This window comes from Mirounga angustirostris, unplaced genomic scaffold, assembly GCF_029215605.1.
Source record: "Mirounga angustirostris isolate CCGP_5_RB_7025 unplaced genomic scaffold, mMirAng1.0.hap1 SCAF_13, whole genome shotgun sequence".
In the NCBI taxonomy this organism is placed as follows: Eukaryota; Metazoa; Chordata; class Mammalia; order Carnivora; family Phocidae; genus Mirounga; species Mirounga angustirostris.
The window spans coordinates 89123578-89137564 of record NW_026991721.1 but is presented as its reverse complement, the minus strand read 5'-3'; the positions used below and the strand labels follow the sequence as shown (position 1 = coordinate 89137564).

General features: G+C 39.8%; 1 protein-coding gene across 2 annotated transcripts in view; it reads left to right on the top strand.

Annotated features, from left to right (window-relative positions):
• Positions 1-13987, top strand: part of STT3A (STT3 oligosaccharyltransferase complex catalytic subunit A) — a 30626-nt gene that overhangs the window by 3421 nt on the left and 13218 nt on the right. For both annotated transcript variants that reach the window (XM_045894748.2, XM_064577263.1), the window contains exons 3-11: positions 418-478; positions 4712-4833; positions 5198-5343; positions 6533-6623; positions 7453-7559; positions 9002-9166; positions 10591-10771; positions 11752-11907; positions 13230-13321. In XM_045894748.2, coding sequence (XP_045750704.1) covers positions 418-478; positions 4712-4833; positions 5198-5343; positions 6533-6623; positions 7453-7559; positions 9002-9166; positions 10591-10771; positions 11752-11907; positions 13230-13321 — 1121 coding nt within the window. The remainder of the gene's footprint in view (positions 1-417; positions 479-4711; positions 4834-5197; positions 5344-6532; positions 6624-7452; positions 7560-9001; positions 9167-10590; positions 10772-11751; positions 11908-13229; positions 13322-13987) is intronic.

Genomic DNA, 13987 nt, shown 5'->3' with positions numbered 1-13987 from the left:
ATTTATTTATTTGACAGAGAGAGAGACAGTGAGAGAGGGAACAAGCAGGGGGAGTGGGAGAGGGAGAAGCAGGCTTCCCGCCGAGCAGGGAGCCCGATGCAGGGCTCTATCCCAGGACCCCGGGATCATGACCTGAGCCAAAGGCAGACGCTTAATGACTGAGCCACCCAGGCGCCCCAGGGTTTTTTTTTTTTTTTTTTAAGTAAACTCTATCCCCAACATGGGATTCAACTCATGACCCCAAGATCAAGAGTCATAGGCTGTACTGACTGAGCCAGCCAGCCACCCCTATTTAGGGATCATTTTACATTTCCTGTGACTTCTGTGCTGGATAATATTATTATCTCTATGATACTATAATCTACTATTATTTTTCATGGCAGACTACCATTAAAATATTAACTTTGGTTTACGCAGCGTTCTCCACTCGTCTCTTTGCTGTCCTGAGATTTGAAAGTGTCATCCATGAGTTTGATCCGTGAGTACTTTTGCTTGATCTGGTATTTGCTTTGGGAAGCTTCAGGTTCATGGGTTTCAAATGTCAAATTCTAATCAGCTCTTGGTGATGGGGATGTGCTTCCTATATATTTAGGGCAAAAAACCCTCAAGTTTTCCAAAGGAGATAATTGCTTCCTTTTGAGACATTTCTGTTGGAATTAACCAAGTAAGTCTCTCAAACTCGTTATCTGGCTAGGCTAAGAGAAGTCTGGCTACGCAGCTTGGTCCACAGTTAAGTGATACAAATTGAGGGAAAGGGGCCTGGTGTGTGTTTAAGGCTCAGAAGAAAATCACAAGTCATGAACTTGAGATTTATGACTTTTTGTTTAACAATTTATATGATAGAAATTGGGCCTGTTGGCTAAGTTCTAAGATATTGGGGAACATTTAAAGCCATGAGTTTGATTAGGGATTTTAGGTGAGTATTCATTTTGTTTCAAGCACTGTTTTACAGATTCTCTCTAAATCCTTACAACCCTGTGAGATGGAGGTGCTATTTTCTCCTTTATACAAATGAGACTGAGGCTAGGAGAGGCAATTGAAGGTTACATGTTTGGAGGAACCAAGATTTGAATCTAGGTTTGTCCATCTCTAGACACTAGAGTCACTATGTTGTATTGCCTAAAGTTCAGGCCTAATTAAAAATTTAGAAAGCCAGAATCATAGGTTCTTTAAGTGTCATTAATATTTTAAAAATATCATATTTTAGCTTATAGAGCATTGATTCAAAAGTTGATCTGCAAATTTGTTATTTTGTGTAGGTATTTGAAAGCACTTTGGAGGCACGCAAATATATTCTTTGGGGCCTCTCAAATCAATTTATATTTTTTTTCTCATGAATGAGAAAACATATCCTTTTGTTTCTTGATCACCAGTCTGTTAAGGCTTTTTCTCAGATTCTCTAGATGACAAACATTGAGGCAAGATGGTCAGGGTAAATGAGACTATCTGCTCTGTGGCCATAGATCTAGAAGAAACTGTAAAGATCTTGTGATTTGATGCTTTCTTTTGTGGAGCAGGAAACTGAGGCCTGGGTTGTGACCCCAGTCCAGACCTCTTCCCACTAATTTATACATCCTCTGCCTTGCCCTGCCTGCCCGTAGGTAAAGGACATAGTTCTCATACATGTTGACTGCCTGCTACCCTCATTCCTTTGTTTCTCTGACAGTTACCAAAATAACATTCATTAGCAACAAACAGAAGGATAGAGATTTCTGCCATCTGCTACTTCTGCTTACTTCAGCTGCTAAAACTTGACTGACCAAGAAGGAAATAGGGTTAGAGGGACGGGCAGGAAAGGTGGTTAGTCATCATTACCTTTAGTTATTAAAAATTCCTTTTATTTATTTATATTTTTCCTTTTTTTTTTCTTATTTGTTTTTACTTTTTTAATTAAATTTTTATTTGAATGTAGTTGGTACACAGTGTTACATTAGTTTCAGGTGTACAACGTAGAGATTGGACAAGTTTTATATATTATGGTGTGTTCAGGACAAATGTAGCTATCATCTGTCACCATGCAATGTTAGGACTATATTCCTTATGCTGTGCCTTTTATTCCCGTGAATTTTTCATTCCATAATTGGAAGCCTGTGTCTCCCATGCTTTTTCATCCATTTAGCCCATCCCCTCAACCTCTGCCCCTGTGGTAACCATCAGTTTGTTCTGTTTTTACAGGTCTGATTCTGCTTTTTGTTTATTATTGTGAAATCATATGGTATTTGTCTTTCTCAGTCTGACTTTCTTTTAGCATAATACCCTCTAGGTCTTTCCATGTTGCTGCAAATGGCATGATGTCATCTTTTTTATGGTTGTGTAATATTCCATCGTGTGTGTGTGTGTGTGTGTGTGTGTGTGTGTGTGTGTATACACACCACATCATCCTTATCCATTCTTCTGTCAATGGACTCTTAGGTTGCTTCTGTATCTTGGCTACTCTAGATAATGCTGCAGTAAACATATGGGTGCATATATCTTTTTAAATTAGTGTTTCCATTTTCTTCAGGTAAATTCTCAGTAGAGGAATTACTAGATCATATAGTATTTCTGTTTTAAATTTTTTTTTAGATTTTTTTTTTTGACAGAGAGAGAACACAAGCAGGGGGAGTGGGAGAAGCAGGCTTCCCGCTAAGCAGGGAGCCTGATGTGGGACTCAATCCCAGGACCCTGGGATCATGAACTGAGCCGAAGGCAGGCGCTTAACGACTGAGCCACCCAGGCGCCCTCTGTTTTTAATTTTTGGAGGAACCTCTGTACTATTTTCCACGGTGGTTGTACCAATTTACATTCCCACCAGCAGTGCATGAGGGTTCCTTTTTCTCCACATCCTCACCAATACTTGTTATTTCTTGTCTTTTTGATTTTAGCCATTCTGACAGGTGTAAGGTGATAATCTCATTGTGGTTTTGATTAGCACTTCCCTGATGATGAGTGATGTTGACCATCTTTTCATATGTCTGTTGGTCATTCTTACTTTTATTTTTAACTTTTTCAATTGTTGTTTCTCTTCTTTTAAAATAAGAAACTTAAGAGGTTACATACCTTGGACCTAAAGAATTGTGTCCTTCCCTGTATAACTCCAAGAATTTGTATCAAATATTTTTTTAAAGATCTTATTTTTAAGTAATCTCTACATGCAATGTGGGGTTCAAACTTACAACCCTGAGATCATGAGTCACATGCTCTACCAACTGAGCCAGACAGGCGCCCCTCAAATATTTTTATGTAATTTATATGTTTATGCTATTATGTAGGTGGCATCCAGAACTATTTTAAATAACATGAGTAGGACTTCTAAGTTTAAACACTCATTAAGAAGTTTGTGTTAGGCGGAGCAAGATGGCGGAGGAGTAGGAGACCTGGATTTCGTCTCCTCTCAGGAATTCAGCTGGATAGGGATCAAACCATTCTGAACACTTACAAACTCAACAGGAGATCGAAGAAAAGAAGAGCAACAACTCTCTCATCAGAAAAGCGACCACTTTCTGGAAGATTTCATTCTTCCTGTAGTAATAATACTGCTGTCAGTTATAGGAATATTACCGATGCTTATTTTTTTAAACAAGAAGACAGACACTTTCACAGAATAAAGATGAAGATGGATTGGGCTGAGTGAGTCCAAAAGGGATAACATCAGCAGACGAAGAACCACCTTCTTTCACGAGAAAAGAAAAAGATGGTCTCCATTTTACAGATAGCTCTTCTTCGCATTCATCCTTTTTAATGCCTGCTACATGCAGACGATGTGTGTGGCAACACATTATTACTGCTCCTTAATCTCCAGAAGGAGGAATAAGAGGTTGTGTTACTTTAAAAGAACCCCAATTTTTTTTTTTTTAAAGATTTTATTTATTTATTTGATAGAGACACAGCGAGAGAGGGAACACAAGCAGGGGGAGTGGGAGAGGGAGAAGCAGGCTTCCCGCGGAGCAGGGAGCCTGATGCAGGGCTCGATCCCAGGACCCTGGGATCATGACCTGAGCCGAAGGCAGACGCTTAACGACTGAGCCACCCAGGCGCCCCAAGAACCCCAATTTTTATGCAGTAGACAACAGCATCATTTTCTAAAATTTTTCTAGCATGCCAAAGGTTACTTATTTATATATTCTATCTACCTATCTATAAAATATGTAATATCATCTTTTAATATTTGTAACACATACGCTTCATGTAATACATATATATATCTTAAAAAAAAAAAGTTTGTGTTACTGAGTTGATTAAAAAAATTGTGAGGTGTATAGATGTTTATACCAACATCTTTAGAGATGCTCATCACTTGAAGTTATCTTTGTGTCCTCCTGTGTGGTATCAAATTGTTCTTTTTTATGTTCCTGTTTCTTGGAAAGGGCCAAATTTATTGGCGCCTACATCTCAGCTGTTTTATGTTTGGTGCTTGAATTCTCTGACTGGTGCTAATGCCTACTAATTGCCAGGCTGGTAAAGTATCCTGCTTGAGTTAGGCTCCAGTTGCATTTCCTTCTTAGAGAAGCAGTGCTTTAGTTGAGACAAACATGGAGCTAGAAATGAGCAGACTTATGGTAATATAAAATGATTTTCATACTTGGCATAATTTTTGGTACCAAATTGATTTTTATTGGAGTAATGGTAAGTTCCTCAATGATGAAACCTGAGGAACAAAATTCTCTGCAAATTGGTACAAGTATTTGAGTATGAAGAGGAGGAGACACAGATCATTTCTTTCTTGCCACAGGTACTTTAATTATCGGACTACCCGGTTCCTGGCTGAAGAGGGTTTTTATAAATTCCATAACTGGTTTGATGACCGGGCCTGGTACCCTTTGGGACGAATCATTGGAGGAACAATTTATCCAGGTGAGAGGAACAGGATTTTTTTTTTTTTTTAATTTTTTAAGAGAAATCAGGCATTCTATATTATGGAACAGTTTCTCTTATTTCAAATATCTTTATTTTGTGACAATTGTAACTTCATTCTGATTACAGATCCCTAAAAATGGATCTTATATATACAGGAGAATATATATGGGAGATAGAGATGGGTGGATTTTCATAAATTCTGGAATTTATAGGCCTAGCACAGCTGCGAGATGTTAGTATTTATGGTGGTTTTTCAGGAGTTATGTTATCACTTTATTGATACTTCGATTTTCTCTTTCTCTTTCCCTTAAGTTCTTATCTTGCTAAGATAACCTAGTGGGGTTTCTTCTTCCTGTTACAGGCTTAATGATCACGTCTGCTGCAATCTACCATGTACTCCATTTTTTCCACATCACCATCGACATTCGGAATGTCTGTGTGTTCCTGGCCCCTCTCTTCTCTTCCTTCACCACCATCGTCACGTACCACCTTACCAAAGAGCTCAAGGTGAAAGATTTGGGGTGATAGGCTTGGGAATGAATGTTGTTGAACCTCTCCACCAGATGCTAAAGGGTGGGGGATTGAGAGCGTCAGAAGGGCAGGGAGCCAGAGACTAAAGACAGCTTTGGCTAGGCTAAATTATTGGGTTCACTCCAGCCCCATCCTAGAATATGTGGTTTCTCTTTATTAGCAACTGTTTGTCTTTATAAGAGAACATTTGAAGGTCAAATATAAATTTCTACGTAAGAAAAAAAAAAACATTTAAAATGTAAAATGTGAGCTTTAGATTTTGAAGTTCTCACAATCTAAGGGAGAGGAAAAATAACTACAGGAAGTGTTCCAAAATGGTTAATTTTTCCTACTGGCAGTGTACATTTAGCAATTATTTGTTGATTTTTTTTAAACATTTATTTAAAAGTTATTAAACCACTTTTGTAGTAGGCTCCATAATACTGACTCTCTATTTCTAGGTTTCTGCATTGCTGATCCTGGTTCCTTGGATGCTATTCTTAGTTTGTGGCTATGGTGTCAGGGAGATACCTGAGAGGTGATAAACTAGTAGGAGGTCTTGGGACACTTGAGTTTAGTTTGGAAACCTTTTCAGCCTTCTCTTTGCTGCCCTTGTTCCAAATTTGACTCTTCCAACAGACAAGTCCTTACTCTCTTTTGGAGTGTGAGTTAGATTTTGCTGTTCCTCTCTTCTGAGCTCACAGATTGCCTTGTGATATTCCAACTTTATTATCCAAGCTCCTGGCATCTTTAGTCCAGATAGATGATCACCTTTTGGCTTTTTAACTTAAATAATAATTGTCTTCCTTTGATTATCCTTGCACACCTCTTAGAGCTGTGACTGTTCGGCAGTGTGCAGATATTGTTAGGGATTTGGGACTCATAAGCCTGGGAATACTCCAGCCAAACAGCCCATTCTGGGGCAGTGTCTGATGTCTGACAGCTTGTCTGTCCTTAGCATATGTGTATTCAGTTTCAGAGAAACTGTTCTCATCATGGGGAATTGGTTGTGAAGTTTTTAGCTTTCTTGTGCTGCAAACATTTCTAGCATTTCTAGCATCACTTCTGCCTTGGAAAGTGTTGGACTGTTCCCTGGGCCCATTTTAAGTAGAATGGACTAGTAGATCCTCTCTTCTCTCTCAGGAGTGGATGGTGTTAACTTCCTGTTACCCCTCTTTTCTTACAGGACGCAGGGGCTGGGCTTCTTGCTGCTGCCATGATTGCTGTAGTTCCTGGGTATATCTCCCGATCTGTGGCTGGCTCCTATGATAATGAAGGTAAGACTTAAAATGCTGAAGATGATCTGTTCATTTCATTATTCAGTAGATCTTCAGGAAATGCAGTAGAATCTGAGTTCATATCTGATGTTTAGCAATAGCAAAAATGGTATCTGGGTGAGGAGATTAGAAATGGGCAGGAAGGGACCTCAGACAAATTTATAATCTGTCTGTCATCTCCTCTGGAAAGGTAGCTGGTAATTTTCCTTATATAAGGTCTTTTGCTCTTTTCTGGATTCATAAAAGTCGAGTTAGTTCAGTGTTGAATGTTAGTGTTATTTTAACATTGTAATCATTTGCTTTTTTTTCCTAGGTAAGAGAGATGGATATTCTTTTTTTTTAAGGTTTTATTATTTATTTATTTATTTATTTAAAAGATTTTATTGTTTATTTGAGAAGAGAGAGCACGAGTGGTGGGGAGGGGCAGAGGGAGAGGGAGAAGCAGACTCCCTGCTGAGCGCGGAGCCTGACGTGGGGCTTGGTCCCAGGACTCTGGGATCATGACCTGAGCCAAAGGCAGATGCTTAACCAACTGAGCCAGCCAGGCACCCTGAGAAATGGATATTCTTTTTTTTTTTTTTAAAGATTTTACTTATTTATTTGTCAGAGAGAGAGAGAGTGCACAAGCAAGGAGGACGGCAGAGGGAGAAGTAGGCTCCCCACCGAACAAGGAGCCTGATGCAGGACTTGATCCCAGGACCCTGGGATCATGACCTGAGCCGAAGGCAGACACTTAACCGACTGACCACCCTGACACCCCTAGAATAGTATTCTTAAATATTATGCCAGTATGGCCTTTTATTGAATTGTTGTTCTGTTCTTTCTGCAGGGATTGCCATCTTTTGCATGCTACTCACCTACTACATGTGGATCAAAGCAGTAAAGACTGGTTCCATCTATTGGGCAGCCAAGTGTGCCCTTGCTTATTTCTACATGGTAACTTTTCACTCCTTTCTTCCACGAGTGTCTCTATTGGGATCAACTGATATAAACTGGAAATAGCTCTTGGGCTTTGAGACCATGGATTGGAGGCTAGAAGTCTTTATTGTCTTGTGTCCCTACAAAGCCCAATCCAAGGCAGGTGTGGATATCTATCCATTGTATAATAGCAAAGTAGAGATAATGTTTTTAATTTTTAAAGTTCTCCAAATACCATACGTCCTATGGATACATATTGGTTATATTTTTTCCTGTTCAATCTTATGTATTCACTTCTCCCCTTAACTGCTTTCGCTTAACATGTATCCTTAAATCCTCCATATAATGTTATAATAGATTGCATCTAGATTAACCCTGAGAGTTGGGTGCTTCCTTTTTTTTTTTAAATTTTTTATTGTTATGTTAATCATCATACATTACATCATTAGTTTTTGTTTGTTTGTTTTTTTAAAGATTGTATTTATTTATTTGACAGAGAGAGACACAGCGAGAGAGGGAACACAAGCAGGGAGAGTGGGAGAGAGAGAAGCAGGCTTCCTGCCGAGCAGGGAGCCCAATGTGGGGCTCGATCCCAGGACCCTGGGATCATGACCTGAGCCGAAGGCAGACGCTTAGTGACTGAGCCACCCAGGGGCCCCTACATCATTAGTTTTAGATGTAGTGTTCCATGATTCATTGTTTGTGCATAACACCCAGTGCTCCATGCAGAACGTGCCCTCTTTAATACCCATCACCAGGCTAACCGATCCTCCCACCCCCCTCCCCTCTAGAACCCTCAGTTTGTTTTTCAGAGTCCATCGTCTCTCATGGTTCGTCTCCCCCTCCGATTTCCCCCCCTTCATTCTTCCCCTCCTGCTATCTTCTTCTTCTTTTTTTTTTTTCTTAACATATATTGCATTATTTGTCTCAGAGGTACAGATCTGAGATTCAATAGTCTTGCACAATTCACAGCGCTTACCAGAACACATACCCTCCCCAGTGTCTATCAGGGTTGGGTGCTTCTTTTGTGATCATGATGGCAGGAGGCATAGGGAATAGGGGATTGAGTTACAGTAATAGGTGTGAATTTGATTTTCCTATTTAAAGAAATCAGTTATTTAAACTCTTTAAACCACTTGGCATAAATGAAGTTTATAGTTACTATAAAGAGATATTCTTTGCAAGGTCACAGGTAATATCCTAAGGTATAGTGGGGGCCTGAGGAGGAATGCTTAGAGGAACTCTTTTTTTTTTTTTTTTTTAAGATTTTATTTATTTATTTGACAGGGAACACAAGCAGGGGGAGTAGAGGAGGGAGAAGCAGGCTTCCTGCCGAGCAGGGAGCCCAATGTGGGGTTCGATCCCAGGACCCTGGGATCATAACCCGAGCCGAAGGCAGACGCTTAACAACTGAGCCACCCAGGCGCCCTGAGGAACTCTTCTTTTTTATCCTGTCATAGGTTTCTTCATGGGGAGGTTATGTGTTCTTGATCAACTTGATCCCTCTCCATGTACTGGTGCTGATGCTCACAGGCCGTTTCTCCCACCGGATCTACGTGGCCTACTGTACTGTTTACTGCCTGGGCACCATTCTTTCCATGCAGATCTCCTTTGTGGGTTTTCAGGTGAGCCCTAGACTGAGTAGAGTTCTTAGCTACTTCTACTTTCTCTAAACAGCTCCAACCAGCTTGATTTATCTTGGATTCCGATGAAGAGAGTAAGACTTATTCACAGTCTAACCTTGGACTGTTGTGCTAACTGAAGCAACAGAATCATTGGTCATTAAAGTCTCCTTCCAGGGTGCGTTAATATTTGTTCCATAAAGTTTGAATTGAATGACTGTTAATTGGGTTTAGGTTTGTTGGAGGAGAGATCCTTTGACCTCAGTTGATATAAATGCAAAGTTATTTGCAGTCCTTTTTAATGTTGATGAGTCTATGTATTAGTAATGATTCCTGACCTTCTTGATAGAGCCTGTGTGAAAGTCCTTTAGGAAGCAGAACACAAATGTTGTAACCACATTACTCGTAGGGTTAAGAGACAACTATGAAACCAAAGAGTAATGTGTGGTGTGTTTGATTTCTCATGTAAAATTCTGATGGAAATGGAACCCTTATTCAGAGGTCAGCAGTATTTTCCTTACTGTTCACCTAGTGTATGCAATTTACTAATCAGTGAAATATAAAAATGAAAAATATGATCCTGGTCCTTAAGGGGTCTTTAAGGGGAGTTACAGTCTTGCAGGGAAGGAAATACATGCAGGTGTCTATATTCTGTAATACAGCAGTTCTGGAATGTAATTCCTGGACCAGCAGCATCTGGGAACTTGTTAGAAATGCAAATTCTGGGGGCAGCTGGCTGACTCAGTAGAGTATGCGACTTGATCTTGGAATTGTGAGTTTGAACCCCATGTTGGGTGTAAAGATTATAAAAAATAGTAACAAATTTCAGTATTCTGAAGAAGCAAATGAACTCCAAATTTTTTATTAAAAAATGCAAATTCTGGGGCTTTATCAGAGACTCACTGAATCAAACTCTAGGGGAGGACTCCGAAATCTGTGTCTTAACACCCTCTCTTCTTTGCCCTCCCCATGGTTACGGTGCTCCCTAGTTTGAGAACCACTGGTCTAAGCAAAGAAGGAATTTATAAGTAATATAGGAGATCTAAAGTGCATGGAACATAGAGAATAATGGATTTCAGTTTAGGCAGATTAGGAGGAAATGGTATTTGCATTGGGCCTTGAGTGATGAGAAATTCTGTGAATGTGAATTTTGGGAAAATGAGAAAATTGCTATCTAGGCTAAAAAAATAGCCTGAGTAAAGGCCAGAGGTATGATAATGATAGAATATGAGATGCTTTGGAGGATTCCAAATACTCCTTGGAAAATGCAGCAGGCGAATTAGACCTTCCCCTCCATTGGCCCTAATTCCTCTGAGGCCTCAGAACTCATTTGACCCTTTGTTTGGTCCAAACTAGGTCAGGAAAATTCAGGTCTAGGCTAGATCCATTGTTTTCCAGCATTGTCATACATATGCTTTTACCTACAGCCTGTCCTTTCATCAGAGCACATGGCGGCCTTTGGGGTCTTTGGGCTCTGCCAGATCCATGCCTTTGTGGATTATCTGCGCAGCAAGTTGAATCCACAGCAGTTTGAAGTTCTTTTCCGAAGTGTCATCTCCCTGGTAGGCTTTGTCCTTCTCACTGTGGGAGCTCTCCTCATGCTGACAGGTAGGGAAGGCTCACAGCTTTTATAAATGGGTATGGAACATATAATAAAACTTCAAAAATATGGGTTATTTCTTGACCACAGAAAGATTCATTCTTTTCCTCCTAAGAGTATAAAGTCCTGCTTCTTCACATTCAGTCCACTTGTCAGCCCAGTGTTTGGATTCTGCGTAGTTAAGAATGTCTCATTAGAGTAGCTCTTGGTGAAAGGACTGTATCTCACTTTGCTAATTTTTCTCCTCTTTTTTTTTTTTTTCTTTCCTATTGGTAGGGTGGAAGAAATCGATACTGCTGGCTGTACCCTACAAATATGGCCTTGTCTAATCCCATATGCACTAACCCATGGCTCTTTAGCATGCCACGTTTTCCTCACTTCTCAGAGGCTGATTTGATTCTGCCCAAGTCTCTGTGTGTTGTCTACTTTGGAGTAGCACTGGTGGATGTAGCTGGCTTAGTTTATAGAGTTGGCCATGGTTTGGCCAAATTTGACCTAAAACCCTTTGAATGAAGCACTTTTGCCTCCTATCTCTGAGTTTATGTACAGCCTGACTTTATTCTGCTAGCTGTGCTGACAAAAGTACTCTCAAGTTTGAAAGAAAGGATGGAGTGAAATTCTCGAAGTATTGATGGCATTTTATTTTATTTATTTATTTTATAAAGATTATTTATTTGACAGAGATAGAGAGAGGGAGAGCACAAGCAGGTGGAGCGGCAGGCAGAGGGAGAGGAAGAAGCAGGCTTCCTGCCGAGGAAGGAGCCTGATGTGGGGCTCGATCCCAGGACCCTGGGATCATGACCTGAGCTGAAGGCAGCCGTTTAACTGACTGAGCCACCCAGGCGCCCCTATTGATGACATTTTAACAAAAACCTAATCCTTTTCTGTCTCAGACTCTTATTAAAATGGAAAATTGTGATTAGTTAGGGTCAGAGGTTATTTTGTTTCAGGAGCGATTGTGAAATGTTTGTTGCTTCTTTGCTGCCAGGAAAAATATCTCCCTGGACGGGGCGTTTCTACTCACTGCTGGATCCTTCTTATGCTAAGAACAACATCCCCATCATTGCTTCTGTGTCTGAACACCAGCCCACGACCTGGTCCTCATACTATTTTGATCTACAGCTTCTGGTCTTCATGTTTCCAGGTCTGTCTGCTTTGTGTTCTTAGGTGGCCTTCTTTTGTAAGAATCACCATTTGACTCAAAATAAGTAAATTACCCTCATCCTTGTGTTTTGTTGTTGTTTTTGTTTTTTGCCTGTTTACCCTATGCCATACAAAGGATGGCTAAGCATTTTTCTAATATTTGAGGCAGAGTAGGAGTCAGAAGTTGAACAGTTAGAGATGCTGGCAAGTTCAGAGCCTCATAGTTTTCTGTTCATTTGTGTTATAAGTTAGAATTCAACTCAAATTTGAATTCAGGTTTTTGTTTTTGTTTTTGAGCACTTTCAGAGTACCTCTCTCCCATCCCCCATCCATGACTGCTCCCTGATTATTTCTTGGCAGTACTGAAATTTGAGAATAGGCATGGCTGATTGTAAAGACAGCCACTTATCTTCTAGCCAATCCAGATATGTTTTTGGATTTACTAGAGATGGGGTGCTTCCTTTTTTTTTTTTTAATAATAATATAACTTCTATTTTTTTTCTTATGAAATAAAGCCTATTGTAAAAAATATAGACAAGTTAAAAAAAAAAGTAAAAATTTCAGGAGTTCTCACCACGCATCTGTTGCTACTGTTATCATTTTGGTGTATGTTCATCTAGTTATTTATTCATTTATTTATTTTAGTTTTTTTTTTAAGATTTTATTTGAGAGAGAGAGTGAGAGCGAGCACAAGCGAGGTGAGGGGCCAAGAGAGTAGCAGACTCTTCACTGATCAAGGAGCCCAGTGCAAGGCTTGATCCCAGGACCCTGGGATCGTGACCTGAGCTGAAGGCAGATGCTTAACCAGCTGAGCCACCCAGGCGCCCCTTAGTTATTTTTTTTTTAATTAAAATTTTTTTTTTAGTAATCTCTACACCCACCCAGGATGGGGCTCAAACTCATGACCCCGAGATCGTGTCATGTGCTCTTCTGACTGAGCCAGCCAGGCCCCCCTCATCCAGTTACTTATTGAATAAAAATGAGATGGTATAGTTTTTCCCCAATTTTTTTCATTTTATGAAGAATCATAATTTATGTTATTTAGTATTATTTTAGAGTTATGATATTTAAATATATTATTTGTTTTTTTAAGTACAGAGATACGTAAAGAAGTCAAATGGTCCATATTATCTTGTAGCAATATTTTAATTGATGTATTGTATTCTATTATATAAGTATACTATAAAAACTACCTCTTTTATGTTGGATGTTAGGTGGTTTCTGAATTTTTGCTCTTTTAAGGAGTCCTGTAGTAAACATCTTTGCATGTATCTATGATTATTTATTTTAATTGCTTGCTTCTTTTTATTTTTACTTTTGTAGTTGGTCTCTATTACTGCTTTAGCAACCTGTCTGATGCCCGGATTTTCATCATCATGTATGGTGTGACCAGCATGTACTTTTCGGCTGTCATGGTGAGGAATGCCTTCAGTCATAGCATCAGTTCTGCCCCTGACTCTGAGGGCCATGGCAGGATTCAGAATGTACTGATGATTGTGCAAATGCTTCCCTCGGAGACTTGAGGGGCTGAGTTGTAAAGCTGCTCACTGTTGCTGCTCCTTCTCAAGGATGTGTAATGGGCTCATACATTCGGTTGTGTGGCCCAGCTTTCTTGGATTCATAACGTTGTATCAGGAAGGGGCACATATACTCTGTTGGAGAAAGTGACTGTGGGCAGGTTTCTTCCCCTCTCTTTCTGCGTGTCTTAAGGAATTGACATTTTTTTCCTTAAAGCCCTGGGAGGATTGCCAAGTGTTAGATTGTTGAAAGAGGAGAGATTTTATACATTGTAGTAAAACAGTGTTTCTTAAACCATAGTTAAATACATTCTTTTTTTTTTTAAAGATTTTATTTATTTATTTGACAGAGGAGAGACACGGTGAGAGAGGGAACACAAGCAGGAGGAGTGGGAGAGGGAGAAGCTTGATCCCAGGACCCTGAGATCATAACCTGAGCCATAGGCAGACGCCCAACGACTGAGCCACCCAGGCGCCCCCCATAGTTAAATACATTCTTTAACGTATCGTTATTTGGGGACACGTATACATATATACATACATAACTGAAAATAGTTTAAGGAA